Genomic DNA, 21,874 nt, shown 5'->3' on the forward strand with positions numbered 1-21,874 from the left:
TATGAAACTCATTTCAAATTTACTATTTGAATGATGGTATCTAAAATATATAGATGGTATCTAATAGAATAAATAAATATATATATATATATATATATATATATATATATACATACATGCATACATACATACTGTATATACATATACACACACATCTAAGGTGTGTATTGTGTATATTTATGAGTATTTTAATTTACACAGAGCATATACTTTGAAAATATTTCCATGTCTATATTTACTTTTAAAACCATACAGCTTTAATATATAAAAAAATCGCGATTCAAAAACGCGATTAAATCGCAATTAATGGTCTGATAGCACTGATATATCTAGATAAATAAAAGGCATGACATAAAGACTTCATTTTTAATTTCTTTTTATTACAAAAGCTCTCTTACAAAAGATGAATGAACATTTAACCCTCGATGTTCGGTAATACTCTGTATGTGAGCGAGGTCCTCTAGGCCTCTCCGTCCTCGTCACTGTCTCCGCTGTCGCTGTCTCTGCCCGGGTGTTCAGGCATTTTACTATGATCCTGCTCTTCCTCCTCCGTCTTCGCCTGTCCCTCCTCTTCCTCAGCGGCTGTGGGCTGCTGCTCTTCACTCGGACTCTGAGTCTCGGGACGCTCTTCCTCGGCCTCCATGGGCTCCTCTGAACTGAGCAGCTGACGAGGAGGATCCAGGAGCTGCTGCTGCTGCTGCTGCAGGAAGAGAAGCAGTGCGTCGTCAATCAAACATGACGTGAATCAGAGAAAGGACAGTGCCTTTGTTAAACTGCACCAGTAATATTTTGTCCTAAAAACACGACTCATTTCTAAAAACATTTTGCTGCTTTAAAACAACACCAATGTCTATAAGGTCATTCTAAACCCTAAAATGAGTGTAAAAACTTTTAAAAATAAAGTTGATATAAACCACATATTTAAGCATAATGTTAAACCTTTAGTTGGTAAGAACCAAAACAGCAGATGGGCTAAATGAAGACAGGCAGTAAGAAACGCAGAAACAGCGGTTCGTTCATTCATTCATGTTAATGAGCATTATACAGTACGCAAAATTCAAAGTGAGCTCCCTTCAGTCATGCATTGCTGGATTTGCACAAATCAGGTGAATGGAAATCCAGTGTCAGAACTGCAAATAAACTGCATTTAATTAAAAACAAAATCTCTATAACAATTGAGGTTTTTAGACTGTCAAATGAAAATTAAATTACACCGTTCTGTCCCTAACTGGGCTCAAAAGCCAAAAGGTCTCATTGGGACCTCGCTTTGTTCGTGGCAGAGTATAACGTTGAAAAACACAGCTGCTTCGCATGCAGATTCAGTCAGTGTTTAGCTTACTCTGCAACACACTGGATCATTTACAGTCAAACACAAGACAGAAAACAAATACGTTTCTTCAATCACGTGCTTCACTGAAGGATAGCTCCTCACACGCTCTCCGTTACTTACTTGTCTGTGCTGCTGCATGCTCTGAATCATGTGCATGTACATGTTGTAAGCCAGGTTAGCCATCTCCGGCATGTCCTTGACCACCTGATCAGGCCGGGCCGAGCGCCCCTCCGTCTGGATGGAGGGAGAGAGAGAAGCAGAGTTATCCACAAAACTCGGTCACAAGACTCAAATTTGAAGCAATGTGCCGACATACACAAAATAGAGAACCCGTGAAAGCATTATTAGCCTGCGCAAAATATTAAGAATCATAATAAAGCATAGTGCCATTGTGCGCTACAGGTTTATTATGACCTATATTATTACATTAATATGCATTTTAACAGTTTTGTTCAACAAATCATATGATATGACAAGTCTTAAGCCTCTCACTTAGGCCTATTTCATTATCATCAGCAAAATAATTGACAAAGTAATAAATGACACTACATCACCCAGGAACACGAACTCTCTTCACACACCCCAAACGACGCGTACGCCCGGTCAAATTTTTTGAAATAACTATATAATTAGAAGTTTTAGTATTTCTTGACTTTTTCGCATTTCCAAAATACACAGAAACAGCCGATTCCAATCAAAAGTTTGGGTTTCGATGGCATTCACCACATCTGCTGTATAAAAAGCGCAAGATGAGCGTAAGGGTGTATGCAAAAGCTATCAGAACTTTTTTTCCGACGGATTTTTGAAACTACCGCAGATACCCCCGTTCCTCCAGGCGTGCTGAGAAGCGCCGGTGGTACTCACAGAGCTGTAGTATTCATGGGGCCGGATGTGCAGCTGCAGAGGTCGGCCGGTCAGCTGGCTAAAGGCTGGCGTCAGCTCATAGCAGTTCTGAAACAGAGACACTCGAGCGAATATGTAGAGGCCGAGCCTCGCACGAGACATGGCCACGACCAGACGCCGCACGTCTCTGAGTGAAGAGGAAGACAGAAAACATCGGTCACAGCGCTGATTTAACATACGGTTTAAAATTTGATTCGACCTTTAACATTCCGCTTTCGCTTCGGTTTCACCGTTATCAGAAATTGATGCATTTTTAGTGTTAGGTATTGCAGCACTTAAACTAAATGAAAAATTTTAACTACATTTTACCATTTTATTTCAGTCGATCTTCATATTTAGAAAAAGCTAACATCGTAGAAATGATTCATGAAGTATTGAATTGTAAACCATAGCTTGAAATATGCCTTGGTCAATTTAAAAAGGGATTTGTTAGGTTCATATAGTCATGTGAAATCTTAAAAGCATTTTCATAACCTAAAAACACTTCAGTTTCCGAGCCAAGATATATCAGTCTCATTCATCTTAACTTAAGACTGAAATAAAAAAAATATAGAAATAAACTAAACTACTAAACCTTAATCGTAGTCTCAATGATAACGCTGGTTTTGCTACATTTTGCAACACAACCAATTTGTCATTTAAAGTGATTTTTGTTACTTTAAACTACATATTTACATAATAATTGAAGAGCCACAGGAAGTGCTCACCTCAAATGTCCTACAGCTTTGGTGCGGACCAGCGAGAGGATGATGTAATCGTTCTGTTGACCCTGGAACCTGTCCACCGTGGTCACCTATAAGACAGAGGGCAATGCGTTATATAAACCACTCAGCGGCTCTTTGTCCAGTTTAATGAGGGTTTATTTAAACTGAAGAGCATGGGCTCCACTGCAATGGCTTTGAAAGCTACCGTCTGATCAGATCTAGATTTCTGAAGTTATGGACAGTCCGTGACACTTTTATCCACAGTGCACAGAGCAAAGGTTTGTTTTGTACTACATAGAAGAAAACCAAGTAGACGGAATAGAAAAAGAATAGGGAACGCCAATGTTAGGCTGCGTTTAAACAAGTGATCTTCGTGATCCAATCACGTGATCTGATCATCAAGGTCTAAGTGTGCATGGAGCTGCTGTCGATCATTCACATAAAAGGACTACGGGGTTTTTAGCAACATTTCGTTCACTATAACAAGCAAAGCTTAAAAACTCAGAGCAATGTCAACAACATATCAAGAACCCCAAAGCATAGAATTAGAATAGAGTGTGTTTTAGCCGTTTCTTGAAGAGGGTCAATAGGCAGGGGTCAATCCACCAGAACTGTAAACCCAGTTAAACGGAGCATAAACCAATTAACAGCAACATCTGCTCGTCACTCAAGTACCGGCTTGTCAAGCACTGAAACGTGTTGAAACGAGCCAGACCTAAACTGTGCATTTGCTTTAAACCGAATACAAAGCCTGGTTCCGGGCTGATATTCTTCAGACGTAACGGCAGAACGCAGCACCAGCCTAGTGTTTGATTTCCTGCGGCCGCGTGTTAAAACAGGCTGGCGTCTCATTATCATTCCGCTCTTCCTCGGTCTCTGGCTGGATCTGTGCCTCTCAGCAGATGGTGTCCGATGTGAAATTCATCAGCAGGTCTCGAGGAGCGTGGGCACGTGCTCGAAGCATGAGGCGCATACTCAAGCGAGACCGGCCCATTTCTGTACTGAAACGATGTTAAACGCTAATAAGACACCGAGCTGATCTCATCTTCAGCAGAGCGTCCGGTTTAACACCTCGTACAGGCCTTCCAACCAATCATTCTTTAGGACAGACTGACACCGATTTATCAAAATACCTCTTCATTTATTAAAAGGTCAAGCAAATATGACATGCTTGCAGTTGAGAGAAATAAATTTTGAGATATAAAGTCAATTCTGAGAACCTTAAAACCTTTTAACTTGCGATTGCAAGTCTATATCTCACAATAATGGGAAGAAAAAAAGTTACAATTGTGATTGTATATTACATGTACACCTACACAGAATCAGAATTCCAAGATATGTCGCAAAATCTGACTATAACCTGACTAAAACCTTTTTTTTTATTCAGTGGCAGAAACAGGCTTCTGTTTAGATGCTTGACAAATGTTATCACTACAAACTCAAAAAAAATCATATGACCTCAAAAGACTCTGAAATTGATCATGGATACATTTTACGGTCCCATTAACTTCTAATGAAAAGTTATTGCTCAGCACTGTTAAATTTCTCATTGTTGTTCCACAAAGTAAACAATGACTCCTTTAAACTCGGTCTCTTCCAGTGAAGCACAGAAGAATTGCGTTCATTATGTCTCCTAGAGGCAATGAGATTGCTGTTCTGCAGTCTTGAACGCTCATAAACTAAATGACTTGCAAACGGCGCTCATCTATTTATTTGGTTTGCTCTCAGTCACGACTCTAATGAAACGTCTGACAGAAGCCACCGAGGGATCAGCCTGCACTGCTCTACATTCTGACAGACTGTTAGCAGCCAGCAGGACCCTCGCACGCTTCAGGCGGTGTTCACACTTGGCATCTTTTCTGACGAGAAAAAGTCGACAAGAGATTTTTCTTTGGAAAAATAAAGCGCTGGCAGCGTCCGTTACAGAAAAGCAGCCGAGATAGTCTTTTGTTGCTATGGCAACGGCTACAACAGCAGCCTAGCGGTGTGCTGCTGCAGAAATGTCAAGAAAGCGTAAAAAGTTGGCTCTTGTGTAAGCTTTTGAAGTTAACGGGGAAGAAAGTGTTGATTCACAACGATGGAAGGAATCCTTGTGCACTAAGACCGATACGATTAGTTTATCTATCGGCTTCATTTTTTCCTGTTGTCATGGAAACGATAGATCTCGCTACTCGCTTGGCCATCGGTCAACTATCAAAAGGGCGCTTTTTGATAGTTGAACCGCTTTCAACTCCGAAAGATGCTCTGAGCTGCAGAAAAAGACGCTGGCGGTGGCGTTTTACAAAGCGCTGAGGACTTTTTTGAAAACGGTTTACTCCTTTATAGCCTCAGTGAGCCCGCCTGCCAATCACCCTCAACAACAACCTGTCCACCGCTGCAAAAGAGGCAAAACTGAGACAGCTGGGCAGAAAATAACCTGATGTAGAGCACAGAACAAGCGGTTCACGCACACATTAATGCGTAGGAACACACATCAGCATCGAGGGCTAAAACACGAAACCGTGGCATCAGCTGCTCTTACTTTACTGGGCTGTCCGAAGAAGGAGTTGCTGGAACACCTCTGGTTGATGACGTCTCGTATCAGGTGTTTCTGGCCGTTGTAGGTGGTCAGTATGCTGATGCGTTCGGCAGGATATCCCAGCAGACGCATGTACATGTACAGCGCCACCGCATACTCGGCCTCCGCCAGATTCTGCAAACACACACGGGTCACATGCATTCAGCATCTCTCACATCTCTCACAGTCTTCTCAATGAATTTGATTTCACGACATGAGTAAATGACAGAAATGGGAGCGTTTCGGGTTCAAGAGAAATCAAAATAGAAAGTAAAGAACGAAAGAGCGTTAAAGTGCCTCCATTATGGATTTTTGGATGAAAACATCCAGTGCACGGTGTATAAAGTTATTGTCTCTCAAAAGTCGTTTTTTAATACAAATCCCAAGCTGTTTGATGTTGATGTCAACATGAAACGTTAGCATATTACCCGCCCACTTGTTGGCCTTTTCACATTGATCTGAATGAAAATGGCAATTCATTTTTGGCCACTAGGTGTAACTTTTTGAGCAAGTAAGGTAAAACACTTTTCTTGTATGTCGACCTGTGTTTGGGTAGTCCCAAAACCAAAATATTAACCTTTATTATTCATAATGGGGGCACTTTGAAGAAACTAGACTGATAATCAGTTAACCAATACCAGTTATTTTCAGCTGATTGATTTTACGGCAGTATAAAGACAACGTAATGAGTACATTTACAGACCAAACAGCTGTACTCAACTTAGCGCCTGAAACCATGCACATTTAATATTGCTATAACAAATGTTCACATGCGAGTTCTGAACAGGATAAAAATGTAATGAACGATGCAATTTTTGTTTAAACAACTCAAACTCTTAAAGCTTAAAAGATCATGCAGATTAAATAGTTTATTGTAAAAAAAATAAAAATAAAATAAATTATTAGCCTGAGAAAATTTTTTTTTTTCTTTATATTCTCAAGAAATATTTCAGGTTGGAAAGTCAAAAAATATATATATATTTTCCATATTAGTCATCTATCAAAATGCTTATGGATACAAAAACAGTGTGTAGACACAATTCGACAGCAAAATTGGAAAACCCAAACAGGAACATGTCATTTCTAATTTGACCGAAAAACTTTGATCATTATGCAAGCACAAACAAGCATTTGATTATTAATCTGTTGTTAAGTATTACAAATAATGGGGAGAAAAAAAGGATGGCTAAATCTATGGCTTGAAACTGTAGGTGGAACCACTCTGGACTTCAACTTTATATAACAGAGCGCTGCTGACATGGCAACAGCTCCAGTAGGACACTAATAAGAGTACAAACCTAATAAGAGACGCACGCTTCTTCAGCGGCAGCAAGCACTGAGCGTGCAAACAATGTCCTTCCTATTGCTCTGTGAGAGACTAATTCATACGGTCCATTAGAGCCGTGTGTGTGTGTGTGTGTGTGTGTGTGTGTGTGTGTGAGAGTTGGCATGGATACTGTAATGAGGACAATTCCCTCCAGGGCCCCAGTAAAAAGTAGCAGGGCACATAGTGAATTACACACTGCATGCCATACGCTCATCACTTATCAACAGTCCTGAGTTTCAGTAGCTTCGACGCAAACCTGCCAGGACTCTCAAAAAACCATGTGACGAAAGTCAGGCCTCGTCTTTCCTCAACTTAACATGAGAGGTATATGAAGATCATATTGAAATTCTTTCCATGCCTTCAAGAAAATCCTTGCTATTTTACCTTTATATAAGATTTTTTTTTTTTGCCCCTGAACTAAAACAGTCAATTACAGAAAATAATCCAAAACAAAAATATTAACTATAGAACGGTCAAAAAGTGATAAAACATATCTATGGTGTGATTACAAATATAATGCATATTATATTTTTTGTAATACAATGTTTTGTTTTTCCCATTTAGCTAACAAAAAAAAATAATAATAAAAAAAAATTGCAAAGTACATTATTAAAATCAGCTTTTAAATCTAAATGTTGTTAAAAATACAGATTTAAGCATTTCTGTAATAAAACCCGTTTTCATTTAATGAAATATATTCTTAAAATCAAACATTATTTTTGTGTCATTTTCAAATTATTAAAAAACCTTTAAATGATTTATTTACAGTAAATAAAAGGATTCTGACAAAAGATTCTGCTGTTCTTTGCAAAAATGGAAAAAAGTACATTTCCGTCACATAGTGAACGATTTCTGAGGTTTTCTGAAAAAGACGCTCGTTTATGATGACTCGGGGGAAGAAAGAAATGCTTGCGAGCTCGTGCTCACCTGATAAAAGTATGGGTTGGGTTCTGATTCACCCACGCCGTTGAAGTCCTCCACATTGACGAGCTGGAAGTCGTAGGTGAAGCCAGGGTTTGGCGCCTGGAACTCAGGCTGGAGCTGAACATGAGGGAGGTTTCCCAGCTGCTTATAGCGCCAGTTATACAGGTTACACAGACTGCCACACACACACACACACACACACACACAGGGAGAGAGAGAAGAGAGAAGAGAGAGACAGAGTCAAAATAGGACACTTCACTCAAAAAGTGTATCTGAGGACAGAACGGCTCTGCTCTGAAACCTAGATGTTCAACCAATTCAACAGCTTCTTATAGCATCAATCTAATTTTACACAAAACATTTATTTTTTTGGTATTTTTCTGTTATATGGTATATATACTGGTATTATACTATTACAGCTTTGAGCTCTTATTTTTACGCAGGGATTTTGACGAATTAATCGATCAAAGTCAATAAGAGATGCGATTTTTCCTACATCATTGTTACCTATAGGGCATATTGTTGTGGACACGAGTAGGACAGATGTATTCATTTCTAATACTGTTTCATTAACCTTTCCCTAGCAAACCCATGATTTAACTTAAATGCGGAAACAACTTATTTGATCATAACGAATTCTTAATTCATAGCAGTTCATTTTTCAGTATTGAGGTTACAGATTAATCGATTGTTCATTTAAACTATGATAAAACTGGCAATGCTAACTTGCGCTACAGTGTTCTTATTCATTTAGATTGTGTTTTAGTAGTTTTGTTAAGTAATCTTGCCATTACTGCAGAGGATCTATTGGCGAGCAAGTAATGTAACGCTACATTTCTCCAACTCTGACGAAGAAACAAACTCATCTGAGTCAATGTGATTCTCTTGAGGCAGCTTTGAGCTTTCACACATGGGTACATATCGAAAGCATCTCTGAAGTCTGAGAAAGGCCTGACCTGGCCCGTGCTCGGCCCTGAGCGTCCAGGTCTACAGTGGGGACTCCCAGACGCACAAAGCGAGTGAAGAGCGACTGCTCCATGTTGGAATATTTCTGAAAGGCCATGTTCTTAATGACAGGAGGCAGCTGATGGTGATCGCCAATCATAATCCAGCGCTTGAGTCGACTGTAGCCATCCTCTGGATTCTGCGTAACACGAGACAGAAATGTTTGAGTCAGTAAGGTTACATTACAACTCCATTTTGATGAATGAAAACAGCGGCACGCGTCAGCCCGAAATCCAATACTGGAGTCTTACTAATTTTAGCTCAAGCACATCGCACTCTCTTACTGCATGCGATGTGATTTTTGCTGCATTTTTTGTCTTCGACAGCTGTTTGTAATGTGATGCCCTGCATCCGGAGAACAAGTCCCTTTTGAACACTTTTTGTCATTAAAACAAAAACATTTCACTGATTTTGTTATGATAAGTGTATTAAAGCCTACACACACACACACAAATTTTGATGGCTTAATTTTATTAAATTTTTTGCAGGGATGTGAAAGTGTAGGAATAATTTCTTCATTCACGTTTAACAAGATTTTTTTTTTTATACTTTTAAAAAAAAAAAATATCAGTCAATCTTGAGACATGGAACAAAAAAAGTGTAACTGCTACTAGATGTAAAAAAATAATCCCCTTTTTTTCTCATTATTATACTAAATCTTATTGTCCTCTTATAACATCTAAAACAGTGTCTCTACAGAGAAAGGTTCAACCGTTCATATGCTTTAAAATTAAAAACATTCAATAATGAAAAATGAAATATTTCATATTTGTGTGAAAGTGTAATCTGTCTGCTATATATATATATATATATATATATATATATATATATATATATATATATATATATATATATATATATATATATATATATATATATATATATTTGTTTTTTTTCCCATTTCTCAAAAAATGACTGATACATTAGTTTTTATTTAATTGTCAATGACAGCTATTTCACTAAAATAAAGTTCCTTCTAGCAAAATTTCAAATCATGTCAGGAATAATATAATACAGAAGATTTTAGGACAAAGAGCGCTGTACCTGTAGCAGTAGTGGGATGAAGGTCTCAATCTCCAGGATCTGAGCTGCTTCCTCCATCAGGATATTATCATACTAGAGAAAGCAGTATGTGAATACTGAGGCAGTGAACATGTTAAGTGCAGACTAAAAAGACAATCCAATCAGTTTATTCTGAAAATTTTCAAAACGACTAGTTCAAAGCGCATCCCAACAAACATATTCCCCACATATTTCATCGAACGATCCTGAATGGGAAAGTGCTGAGATCCTCTAAGACAGTGATACCTTGAAGCCCAGCTCCACCAGGTCGTGGCGTTTGAGGGCGGCGTGAGTGCAGGTCATGGCGATGATCTTGGCCTCTTTCACCAGCAGGTATTTGGATCGGTCCAGTCCACTGCGCAACAGCTCGAACGCCCTGAACTCCTGCAGAACAGAAGACGCGTCTACGATCACACCAATCATTCCAGTCACGATTTGCATCAAAAAAAAACTTGAAAGGTGACATCCATTCATGCAGCTGATGCATTAAGTGTTTCTGACGTTTCCCTGCAGAACGAAAAACGTTTTTTTTGGTCCAAACCGAGCAAAAGCATGCCATTTGGAGCAATTATTTTATAGGACCAAACGGTAAGATTCAGTTGTGATGCTTGTAATGCAAATCAATGAGACATCTGTAAGTGTATAGCAAATACATGACACAAACGTCAGTCATCACTCTACATCTCCAAATGCGGGCATTGCAGGGTTAAACGTGAGCGTCACCACGCGGTATTTTAAATGACTATGAATTTCACAAGGTGAGGTTGGCGTTTAAACGTCTAGCGGAGGAGATTGTGTTTCTTTCTACTTCCTGTCATTTGTCAGAAACTGCATCTCCAGTTTCCTCTCAGCATGGGCGGCGCACGCAGATATTGAGTATCTGTTTCTGTTCAATCTGTGCACTGAAGAGAGGTTAACCCAGCTGGATATTTTCAGGACCGCATCCACTGGGAAATGAATATTTGATGCCCTTCTGCATTAATATTAATCCCATCAAAGCCTTCAATATTGATGAGTCCACTTTTTAACCCCGAGTCTTCAGCCGTGACGCTCGAGAGACAGCGATGCCCAAGCAGACAGACCCAAACACACACAGCCCCGCCGCTCTGACGCACAACTTTATTACAGGAGCGTGTCTTTGTTGTCAGCAGATGAGCACAAAGGATGAAAGGATGAGAAATCAGCATCAAAGAAAGGGGCATGCCGGAATAATGGGCTTTAAAAAGACAGGAGGGAGATTATTATTGATAGGTTTCTCTTCATGGATGAACAGACTATAACAAGCTGTGATCAGAGCACACACACACTCAACCGATAGCGGACATTACTGATAGCTAGGTTGGACCACACTGGCCGATATTAATATGAATCATTCGTTTTTAACTAATGTTTACAGAATCTCAATGTTAATACTTTGTCATTCTTTTCAGAGACGTCTCTGTTTTCTGGGTGAAAGTCTTGTGTCATTTATTTCTGTGAAGCGCAGCTGAATTTTCTGCATCATTACTCTGTCACACGATCCTTCAGAAATCACATTTTATGTTTCAGGATTCACTGATGAATAGAAGGTTAAATGGGTCGTATTTTGTTTATTTGGTGTAATGCAATGTGTTTATGCAGTTTAAGGTGCACAAAACACGTTATTTTCCACATACAGTACATTATTGTTTCTCCTTCAAGCGCTGTCTTCTGAAACTGGGCCACTTGTACAAGGCGCATCGTTCTAAAAAAGCGAGGTGTACTATGATTGGCCGGCTATTCAGTGTGTTGTGATTGGCCGACGACAGCAAGCGTTTGATGGAAATGTTACTACACAACTACACTATGATAATTATAATTAACTACTGATCATGACTTATACTTTTCACATGTTGCATTGTGAATATAACTTAACTCTGATTTCTAGTCGTGTTCTCTTTTAGAAGCACAAAGAAAGTCGTTTCACTTTCACAACGAAACACAGCGTCTCCAGAACATGGCGCCCTCAGCGACACTACAGACAGAAGAATAGCTCCGCCTTCTTTCTCTGGATAAACATTTGGGCGGAGTTATGAAAATAAACCCACTCTGTGACGTAGAGAAGTGTTTAAACGAGCCGACAGGTCATAACTTTTACAAAGAATATCTCTTTGGTTTTAAAACTTTCATCTTCGCAACTTTAGAGATCTTATCTACGCGCTAACAACTTGTTGGAACGTTTTTAAATCGTATCATACGACCCTTAAAAAAAAAAAAAGCGCATTAATTTGAAACAGAAATCTCCTGATCAATATAATGAATCATTGACCCTAAAACTTGAAAGGCAGTGTTCATAAATGTACAGAGTAAGGCAAAAACCATAATTAACAACCCAGTTTGAGCCCTACCTCCAGCTGGGTGAAGATCTTGCGGATGTGGCGGTAGCAGCCCTCAGCGATGTCCATGTCCTCCTGATAGGACTGGCCTTTGAACACTGGCTGAGGAGCGTTGGAGAAGTACTTCTGGAAGGGGAAGTGTGACGCCACGTCCTCCGTCTTCACCTCTCGACTGGGCTTCGGCTTCACTTTACTCATGTATTCCTCCCAGCGTGACATTACCTACGACACCCGAGAAAGACCACCAGACAGATAGCATCAGCGCCTGGGGACTTCACGGGCAGAACTCATTAAGAGCTCTTCACTGGACACACGGCCTCGTCACGATCCACACTTAATTAATGCGCGAGCGTAATCTGTGATCTGAGCTAATGGTCCGTACAGGTCCCCTGAGGTGCTGATATGAATCTACTGGCCACAGCGTGACGGATCGAACCGCAGCGAGAGATAAGAGCAAAACAAACCAAAGCGGACCTGTGTGAACCTCAGCTCAATGCTGCGCTCCAGACCAGCTCCATTAGTGATGCACCGAAATGTTTAGTCGGAAACTGGCACCTAAAATAAAATGCTAATCATTTAATTAAATCAAATTTAATAAAATAGACAGTCAAAGAAAAACCGAGTTGTGCATTTATATAGCATTTAATCTGCACATAAAGCAGTTTTTATATAGTAAACAAATTCCACTTTAACCTGTTATATGGTGGCTCTAATTGTATTGCTTGTATTCAAAACAGATTTACTGATATTGATCAAAAAAGATAACCCTGATTACATTCTGTGGTACTCTCCAAAATGGCAGAAGCTTTCGGGTGCAAAAACCCTTTAAGGTCTTTAATTGAAACTTGCGTGACTTTTCTAGGTATAAAAACTGCCTCAAACGTGACCCTGCTATTCATCTCAGATAAATGGGATTTAATGGAGGGTCGGATCACAGGGTACTAGAACATCCAGGCACAGGAGCAGCTTCTTCCCTCATCAACAAATGCTCTCTTTGTGCACGAATCCCACTCTCAAAGTCCTGCAAGCACACTTGGCAATAAGGCCCTTTCTGATTTTCATGTATATCATAATTTGATGCTTTGTTTTATTTGCAGGAAACAAACCATGCAGTAGCATCGAGGCACAGCTAAATTTCAATTAACAATTAAAATCATCTCTATTGTAAAAGACACGTCACTGCACAGCATACTACTATTACTTTCAATGCTACCCAAGTAAGGTAATAGTTCGAGTTCATTCATTCTGATTGGTTCGAAGCTGAAATATACAGACGCCCCATTGGGCCGATGTTGGAGCCGTTGAGTCGTTCAATATATTCAGTGATTACTGTGGTGAATGAGGTCTGAGGAACTGCATTGTTTGGTGGAAAAATAAAGTTTTTATTAATATCATTACACTTTAGTAGCCGTTTTATTTTCTGAAACCTTGCTACGTACAACAGAATAACTGTTTTATAAAAAGCAGTAAGCCCCGTGAAGCTGCAGTTTACAAGGAATTTTTAATAAACCAAGCCCTTTAGCTATTATAAATTCACTCTAAACCACTGCATTTTGGGTCTTATTGCTTTAATCTATCATACGCCATCTATTTTTTAAAACTTTTTAAAAGCAATTTAAAAGCAGACATTTGAGCTACCATCTTCATTTCTACAGAAGCCAAAGAGAATCAGATGCATGAAGCAGATTGAGGGGAGAGGGGAGTGTGTGGTTGAGTACCTGGTAGAGGTAGAAGTGTCCAGCGGTCTCGCAGGTGTAGGAGACATCTCCAGGAACATCTAGACTCTCCTGCAGACGCGCCACCTCCCGCAGGAGCTCCAGACGGCGAGACAGAACGTAGTTCACTCTTCCATACCTGACACAGACGAGAGGACAGTTCACGCTCTACTCTACTACCATGACGTCCGGGACAGAAAACCGTTTGCTGACTCCCAAGAACATGTGCTCCTAATTTGAGCAGCAATTTAGGGGCACATTTAAAAACAGAACGCAAAAAGTTTCCTATTTCTGCTTCTCATTCTTCAATTAGAATTGATTTGGCCTACGCCACTTGTGTGTTGATGTTAAATGTGTGTGTGTGTGTGTGTGTGTGTGTGAGAGCGCTGCACCTGCTGAAATCTTTCTCAGTCTCCAGTTCTTCTTCTCCGTGTCCCAGACGCAGAAGGTGACGCTCATCAATGTCCAATGCCATAATCTTCTCAAACAGCTGGTTCAGAGCCTGAACGAGACAAACACACACACACATTCAAAAACACAGTAAAGAACGATTTCTCAGTTCAACTAACTGAAGCACTTCTTCGGTAATGGCGTGTGTGTGTACCTACCTGATTTGAGTGTGTGACGATGAGCGTCCTTTGCTCGGGAAAGTTGTGGTACAGGTTGGAGATGATCTGAACGGCCACGTCTGTTTTTCCTGTGCCGGGAGGACCAACAACCTACAGCAAAAAAAGAGCAAGATAAACCCGCAGGGAGAGATTGACAGACACTTTCATTACAGACTGAAAGCAGCCAAAGCACTGAAAGAAATATCAGCGACTGCAGTCAGAGATGAATATCTCTCTCATTATTGGCTGGGAGGAAAATAAGTCACAAGGAGGAAAAAAATAAATAAATAGAAATAAATAGAGACATATACACGCGGTCAAACTATTATTTATTTAGACACATTCAACATTTCTCACATTATCACAGTTTGCTCACCGCAGTTTAGAAATTGGTAAAGAGTTCAGCTGTGACAGAACAAATTAATCTTGAAAAAGTCAGATAATTTTGATAGAAAGGTATGCAACAAGCTCGGTTGAATAGCTGTCAGCTGTTAAATTTAAGTATTAGATATTACATTTTGGTTAACCAATTACCAGGCATTTACCGTTTTGTTCCAACTGTTCTGTAAAAAGGTTGCATCAGCAATGAAAGAAAAATACTTAAAACATGGTCAGGTCAAATTTGGGTACAATATAATCAGTTTACTTCATTTTGCTACCCTCGCTTACATTAACTTAAATGTCCTGCACCCACTAGTAAATATAAATGCATGCATACAAACAAATATATGGAAAAAATAAAAATAAATAAATATAAAATATATATATATATATTCATTCATTTTGCCATTAATTGTAATAATCCATTAATGGTTTGCTCCACACAGAGATCTGATCATCATCCGGTCTGTCTGGAGTGACATGAAGAAACTGAATTTGACTTTTATCGTTTATCTTATGAAAAGAAGTAGTGTTCTAATAATGTTCATTTCAGCATTTAGTAATGCAAGTTGTTAACATTTATTAATGCTAACATGAACAACTATATTTTTATTAACTAACAAAGAGTTAACAAAGAGTGTAATACATGCAGCCCTCATTGCTCACATATATTACTAAACTAAACTAACGTTAACGAACGAGACCTTTTTGTAAAGGGTTACCGAGTTTTCTTACCATAGTAAGTCCCGGTTGCATCCCTGCACGAATGGCTTCAATCTGCGTTGGTGTAAACTGGATGGTGTTTCTGTTACAGCGGACAAAAATGATGTTTATATTGAGTGAATGTTCAGGCTGATAGCGATCGGTTCAGCATAAAAGGTTTGGTCCTGAACATACCGCTTGGGCTGGTTGTAAGGATACGGGCCTCTGTTAGGAATCACATGAGGCTCCACCACCAGAGTGAGATCTTCTTCCTCCGGCTTCTCCTCCTCGTTCGCTCTACGCTTTTTACCCTTCGCATTCTGCGCGGGGAACCGAATCCTGGTGAAGAAAACAGAACATTTCGTTATAAAGCAATAAAAACGTTGCCATTTGAATATGATAACGTGCGTGTTCAACGTCGAACTGTTCATCCACTAAAGACGACCCCTGACCTGAAAGGCGGGACCTGTTGAGCGGGATCTTCCTCGGTCACCTTCACCGTGTGATTGGGGAAACAGGACTTCAGGTGCTCGATGGACAGGAAGGTGTCATTGAAGTCCAGAGAGGAAATCTGGTTGGGCATCTTTGAGTAATGGGCGCTACCAGGATCTCCATAACCCAGGATGATGTCGTGAAGCCAGTCGGGCACCACACACTCGGTGTTCATCAGGTTACGAATGGTCTCCAACACGGCCTGAACACAACAAGAACTCGTGTTTGATTACTGCAGAATCACCAAAGCACTATTTTATTGACGTTGTTTAAAAGGCTGTATCTACTTCTAGTCTGATCACACACTTCCTGGCCAGCCTTTTTTAGGCTAGTATTTATTAATATTTCAGAATGTTAGCTTAATAAATGAATAAACGGGTCTCAATAAAAAAACTCTACTTATTAGCCTTTAAATATGATGAAAAATTAGTTTTTACTCATTTCAGTATGGAAAGCATTAAAAAAAATTATAATAACTTGCCATTTTAAAACAAAAAGCAGATTAAAAATCAGGAATAAAAAAAAAATAAATAAAAAATTCAGAAAAAAAAAAAAAAAAAAAAACAGTATTGCATTATCTTGCAAGTTATTTCTGTGAAAAAAAAAGCTATGAAAAATTACCTTTTCTTATTCAATAGTGCAAACGATTGCTTTTATTTTTTATATTTTACTGAACCTATGAACCAATCACTTAAACTATAAATGTAAATAAAGTTAGACATTCTGCATAAGCAACTACGTTTTTTCCCTTCTTCAAATTCAAGCTTTTATTTCCGCTACTGTTTATTTAAATACATTTACATTTGCTATGCTTTTAGCAGGCAGGCATGTTTCAGGACTGGTCTGACCTTGAAGTTGTTCTCTTTGGGTTTGCGTCTCATGATGATATTGAAGGTCTCATAGGGGTCTTCGGCTCCGTTCTGGATGCTGTTGGTCATGTCCTGCTGGTACTGGTTTGGGTCGAGCCATACACGAAATGTCCTGGTGTCGCCTCTTAATTTGGGCTTCGGATCCGGACCTTTGCACGAATAAAACCATAAAGGAGTCACGAAATAACAGCGATTCCTCATTTGGAAGTCTCTAGGGGTTTTTCTTTTTTTTTAGGTAAAAACCCAAATGCATTTATATTCGAAATTGTAATTTTGTAATATTACTGTTTTTGCTATATTTTGGATCAAAAACAAACTTTCGTCTGGTAGTATGTTATATATAATAACCTATAATAATCATATATCCACTGCATGAGCCTGATTATAGCCCCTTCATCGGTAAAAGCACGGCAGCCCGAATAAACCTTGCAGTCTGGTCCGTTCCTCACATGGTCGAGTGAACGCAGTAAGCCTTACCTTCCTCAATGACGCGGCCCTTATCATCCAGCATGCCCTGCACCTCACAGCCTCTCACGTACACCAGACCGGCCTGATCCACAAACGGCTGCCGGCGGTCAAAGCGCGTGCCGTAGAGCAGCATGGGCCGGACCGTGATCAGAAAGCAAACGTCGTGCTTCCGCAGCCCTGTAAAAAAAAAGACGAGACGTGAAGACACGTGAAGGACGAAAAGCTGCTGTTCTACTTTCATCCGTTAAACTCATATTTAGCAATTTTGTTGTATTTCTGACATTGTATTATTTTATCACATTTTATTTGTAGGTTTTTTTTTGTACTTTAAATAAAAATTTAATCAATTAATTTAAATTAAAATAGTTGCTGCTATGACAACTAAATGTATACTCTAGGGGTGTCTTCAATTAATTTCTTTAGTCGAATTGCTGATAGTTGAATCATATGTTTGGGGGCGGGGTCAAAATACATTACCAAGAGCGCAGTCCGACATTCGATAATCATAATAGCGGCTAATTTGCATTTAAAGAGACGTGCTCTAATACAGAGTGCTTTCACTCATCTAGACATTTTCAAAATGATCCGAAACGTCACAGTTAGCGACTTTAAAGCATAAATGCGCCCTTTAAAGTTATTAATAAAATAACTGTAATAAGGCCAGGGCTTTACCCTCCCACTCGTTTTTGATGTTATCCCGGACGTTGAGGTTAAGGGTGACGTCAGCGCGGACGCGGGCAGGCCAGTTCTCTCCGATGTTTGGCTTGGCCACCTCCACGATAGAAAACGAAGCTATGGTCTGCGCCATTCTGGCCCATCCTCCGAACACCACTCCTCCGTACTCCGACTGCCTGCGGGACGCACGGCACAGCATAAACAAGGACGCTCACGCCGCTCTTCTCCTGACAGCAAGCATAAATCCCGTCAAGCTTCAAAATTGACAATAAATTACAATCCCAAGTACTTTTAAGTTAGAAAATATATCTCGACAAGGGCACATGTAACGGTTCGAATCAAAGCAACTGCCATGACTTTCCGTTTCTTCTTTTTTTTTTACGTTTTCTCGCTTTAAAAACGCCTTTGATTGAAAATGGCTCTTCGGCGGGATATAAACCTTTAGAGGTTCATCTGGGTATGAAAGCTAAATCTTTTGTTAAAACGCAGGACAAACCATGGCTTCATCCGTAACACGACGTCTTCGATATCCTGACGGATTTCATAGGTGGACTCCAGGCGGAAGAGGTTGAAGTTTCTCAACAGATAGTCGTGGAGGGTCAGGAACTGGAGGTTCAGCTTGGGCAGAGCTAAACACCCTGCAGATCAGACCACAAGCAATCAGAGGATTAGACTGGTTCACTGCTATAATTGTAGTGATGCACTGAAACCAGTTCAGTTTTCAGTGTTTTGGTTCAAATTCATCATTTGGTACAATGCACTTATTTTGTGCATACATGTTTTTACACTGTAGTTATATATTTTATGTAACTGCAATTAATTTCATTTATAATTATAAAATTACCCATACTACCAAACCTGCCCCTAACCTTAAGAAAAGTGTTTTACAACGCAATATAAACCACCTTCATTTAAGGCCACCTAACATAAAGTGTGACCAAGATAGATAAAAAATAAATAAATAAATAAATAATTAAAATAAAACCTATTCAAAACCATTTCAAGCCAAACTGTTATTTTTAGCAGATTTTGATTCATTAAAATAATTATTATTTTTGTTGTTGGCCTGTAAAACGATAACATTTACATTTATTAAAATAATTCTTGTACATTTTTTTTTTTAAGTTCTTTTGCATCTCCCATCATTCATCTTTTGTGCTTTATGGAACGTGTAATGCTTGGAAATAATGGAAAAGAGCAGCTCGTTCTTCAGCATTTCTCCTTCTGCGCGGTTTTTTCAGCTCATTAAAAATCGCATTACTAAAAGCAAACAAATTTTTTGTTAACCTCCCTGATTCGGTATTTGGCATAACAGTATATGATGATTAGAGGGTGAGCTCATGTGGAGACGCCCACCTTCTCCAGAGTAGTACTCGGTGGGAACGATGTTCTCGTCCCAGATGATCTTCTCGGTGGGGTACAGAGGCATCTGGTTGAGCTGCTCTATCTGGGAGATTCGTCTCTCGTGACGGGACACCTGTACAGAAGAGAGAAAGGGTTCACGTGGTCCGTCATGTCTTGGCCGGCTCCTCCGCTGACCACAGAATCATCTGCCCACTGGACAAAGCATGCTGGGTAAACCTGTGCAATTACGGTTTACCCTTCAAACGCAGCAGATGGCCAAATGTAGGCTACATACATCACAGCGAAAGAGGGCCAATCGCATCCCATGAGCGTTTCAAAGGGACAGGCAGGCAGCAAAAGTCTCGTTTTCTCCAGAACATATTGCTCCTTGTTTAAAATGTTGCGTTCGAGTCCTTTCTTGCAAACGGTGCGGTGCAAATCCCAGTCTCAGAGCGTTCTTGAAAGAAATCGTCTGAATTAAGTTTCCCTTTAAACTTTTCCTGCACTTCCCGATGACTGTAAATCCTTTCTATCATGTTTCTGTTCAAATTCAAATTAGCCGACGCTTGGAGACCGCTCTGCTGAGGAAACATTAAACAATTTCAATGAGAAAACGAGTCGGGCGGCTCGCGTGGGACGCAGCTTTGAGAAAATCAAATGAATTAATCGGGGGGTGTTTGGGCAGCTTATCCTGTTGAAGCTTAATTAAGTGTTTTATCTGGTTTGTGACCTGCTCTGACTCCATTGTGGGCCGCGGCACATGCACGTAACCAGATTTCAGCCGCTCGGCGCGCAAACGACCGCCTGACACCGGCTCCATCAACACAGCCGCAGCGTAACAGAGGAAATGCTCAGGTTCTTGATGAGATTTGGAGGGAGTAATTAAAAGACGCCGAAGAGGGACCACCGACGGGCCTAGAGCATCTTAAACATCTGCAGCAGAGGTTAAAACACACAGCCTCAAAGCCTCAAACTGAGGACTTAGCAAGCAGAGAAAAAAAAAACCCTTTTAAATATGTATCCATCGACACTACATCTCTCTGAACAAACTTCATGGACGGCGGTCTCTCGAAACTAATGAGCAAATGGTTTTCCTCACATCACCCACTACAGGGCCAGGAATTAAGTCTTAAACATTCAAGCGATTTAAAGCAATAAGTCTGAAAGAACACCAATCAGAAATTCTAGCACTGGATCGAATTCTCTTTCAGGTTTTTTTGAGCTTAAACGGACAAGGACAAACTAATTATGTCAAAATATCCATCTTGGTAAATATCCTTCTGTTGAGTCTAATGTATATAATCAAAAAAGATGTCTGATGTGTATCAGTGTATTAGTGCATTAGTTGTTAAAGTGACAGCAGCCTAATTTACCAGCTGTCATTAATAATAATCAAAAAACAAAAAAAATCTGTCCCTGCCTTTGACCCTAATGACTGGTTGTGTGGTCCAGGGTTACATTTGTTCATTTTGAAAATGACTTTTATACTAGTGTTATTGCATTAATTATTGTATTAAAATTATTGTATTTTTAGGGTGGGGAAAGAGGAGAAGAAAAAAAAAAAAATATATATATATATATATATATATATATATTTTTTTTCTTCCTCTTATAATGCAACTTATTTGAAAAAATAAAAATAAATAATAAAATATAAATATATATTTTTTTTTTTCAATATTCAAATCTCAATATTATATACTCCAGCAACTTAAGACAGTTTTTTTTGTGGTCCAGAGTCACAAATTTCATTTTTTTCACATTTGATTAATACCTTTCTGTATCTTATTACTAGCGTTCGATTCAACAACAACAACAAAAACACAAAAGAAAACAGAAAGCACTGTTTACTTGTGTTTAATACAGCATGTGAGAGCATATCCATAAAACATGCCTGCGAGAACGCATTATCTATCAGGACGCAGGAACACGTCTAAAAACGTTCCTATGCTCGTTAGGACGCGTGGTGACGTTAACGTGTGCTGAAAAAAAAAGCTCTGAACTGTGTGTAAATGTGATCAAATGTTCTCAATCAGAAACGTGTGAAGCTAGCTTTAAACAGTCTCAATAACACGCCATATGTTATACTGAACAAAACATATCTGCGGTCTACATTTCTCTCAACTCCCCCGACATCTTGATTTTGTTGTTTTGGCAAGCTTGTTTTAAAGCATTCTGGTGCAGCAGAAAAAAAAAAGGAAACATTGTTTTATACTTGGGATATCGTCCCTACCAGCAGCTCCAGGAGGAATTCTTTATCGTAAGATGTTTCTTCTCCTTCAGGAAGCTCAGGGAGGAGACACAGGTACGCTGACACCCGGTGGAGGGTATTGGGACTGCGAGCAAAAAGACGAACAGACAAAACCAATTAAAGCAATCGTAAGGTACTCATTTTGGAAACCTATCTGCAGTTCTAAGACTTTCTCATCAAGTCCAGGCTCTCTCTCTAAAGAG

The 21,874-nt window shown here is 39.5% G+C and overlaps 1 protein-coding gene across 1 annotated transcript in view; it reads right to left on the reverse strand.

The window, feature by feature from the left end:
* Positions 1–359: 359 nt before the first annotated feature.
* aqr (aquarius intron-binding spliceosomal factor) overlaps positions 360–21,874 on the reverse strand; it is a 29,046-nt gene continuing 7,531 nt past the window's right edge. The window contains 22 exon segments of the mRNA XM_043263121.1: positions 360–700; positions 1,451–1,564; positions 2,195–2,360; positions 2,941–3,026; positions 5,459–5,629; positions 7,749–7,920; positions 8,702–8,889; positions 9,795–9,866; positions 10,059–10,196; positions 12,179–12,388; positions 13,885–14,020; positions 14,274–14,383; positions 14,490–14,600; positions 15,606–15,675; positions 15,768–15,911; positions 16,025–16,266; positions 16,913–17,082; positions 17,411–17,578; positions 18,074–18,252; positions 18,573–18,714; positions 19,433–19,553; positions 21,654–21,756. Coding sequence (XP_043119056.1) covers positions 461–700; positions 1,451–1,564; positions 2,195–2,360; positions 2,941–3,026; positions 5,459–5,629; positions 7,749–7,920; positions 8,702–8,889; positions 9,795–9,866; positions 10,059–10,196; positions 12,179–12,388; positions 13,885–14,020; positions 14,274–14,383; positions 14,490–14,600; positions 15,606–15,675; positions 15,768–15,911; positions 16,025–16,266; positions 16,913–17,082; positions 17,411–17,578; positions 18,074–18,252; positions 18,573–18,714; positions 19,433–19,553; positions 21,654–21,756 — 3,253 coding nt within the window. The 3' untranslated portion in view covers positions 360–460.

The sequence above is a fragment of the Puntigrus tetrazona genome, chromosome 17 (assembly GCF_018831695.1).
Source record: "Puntigrus tetrazona isolate hp1 chromosome 17, ASM1883169v1, whole genome shotgun sequence".
In the NCBI taxonomy this organism is placed as follows: Eukaryota; Metazoa; Chordata; class Actinopteri; order Cypriniformes; family Cyprinidae; genus Puntigrus; species Puntigrus tetrazona.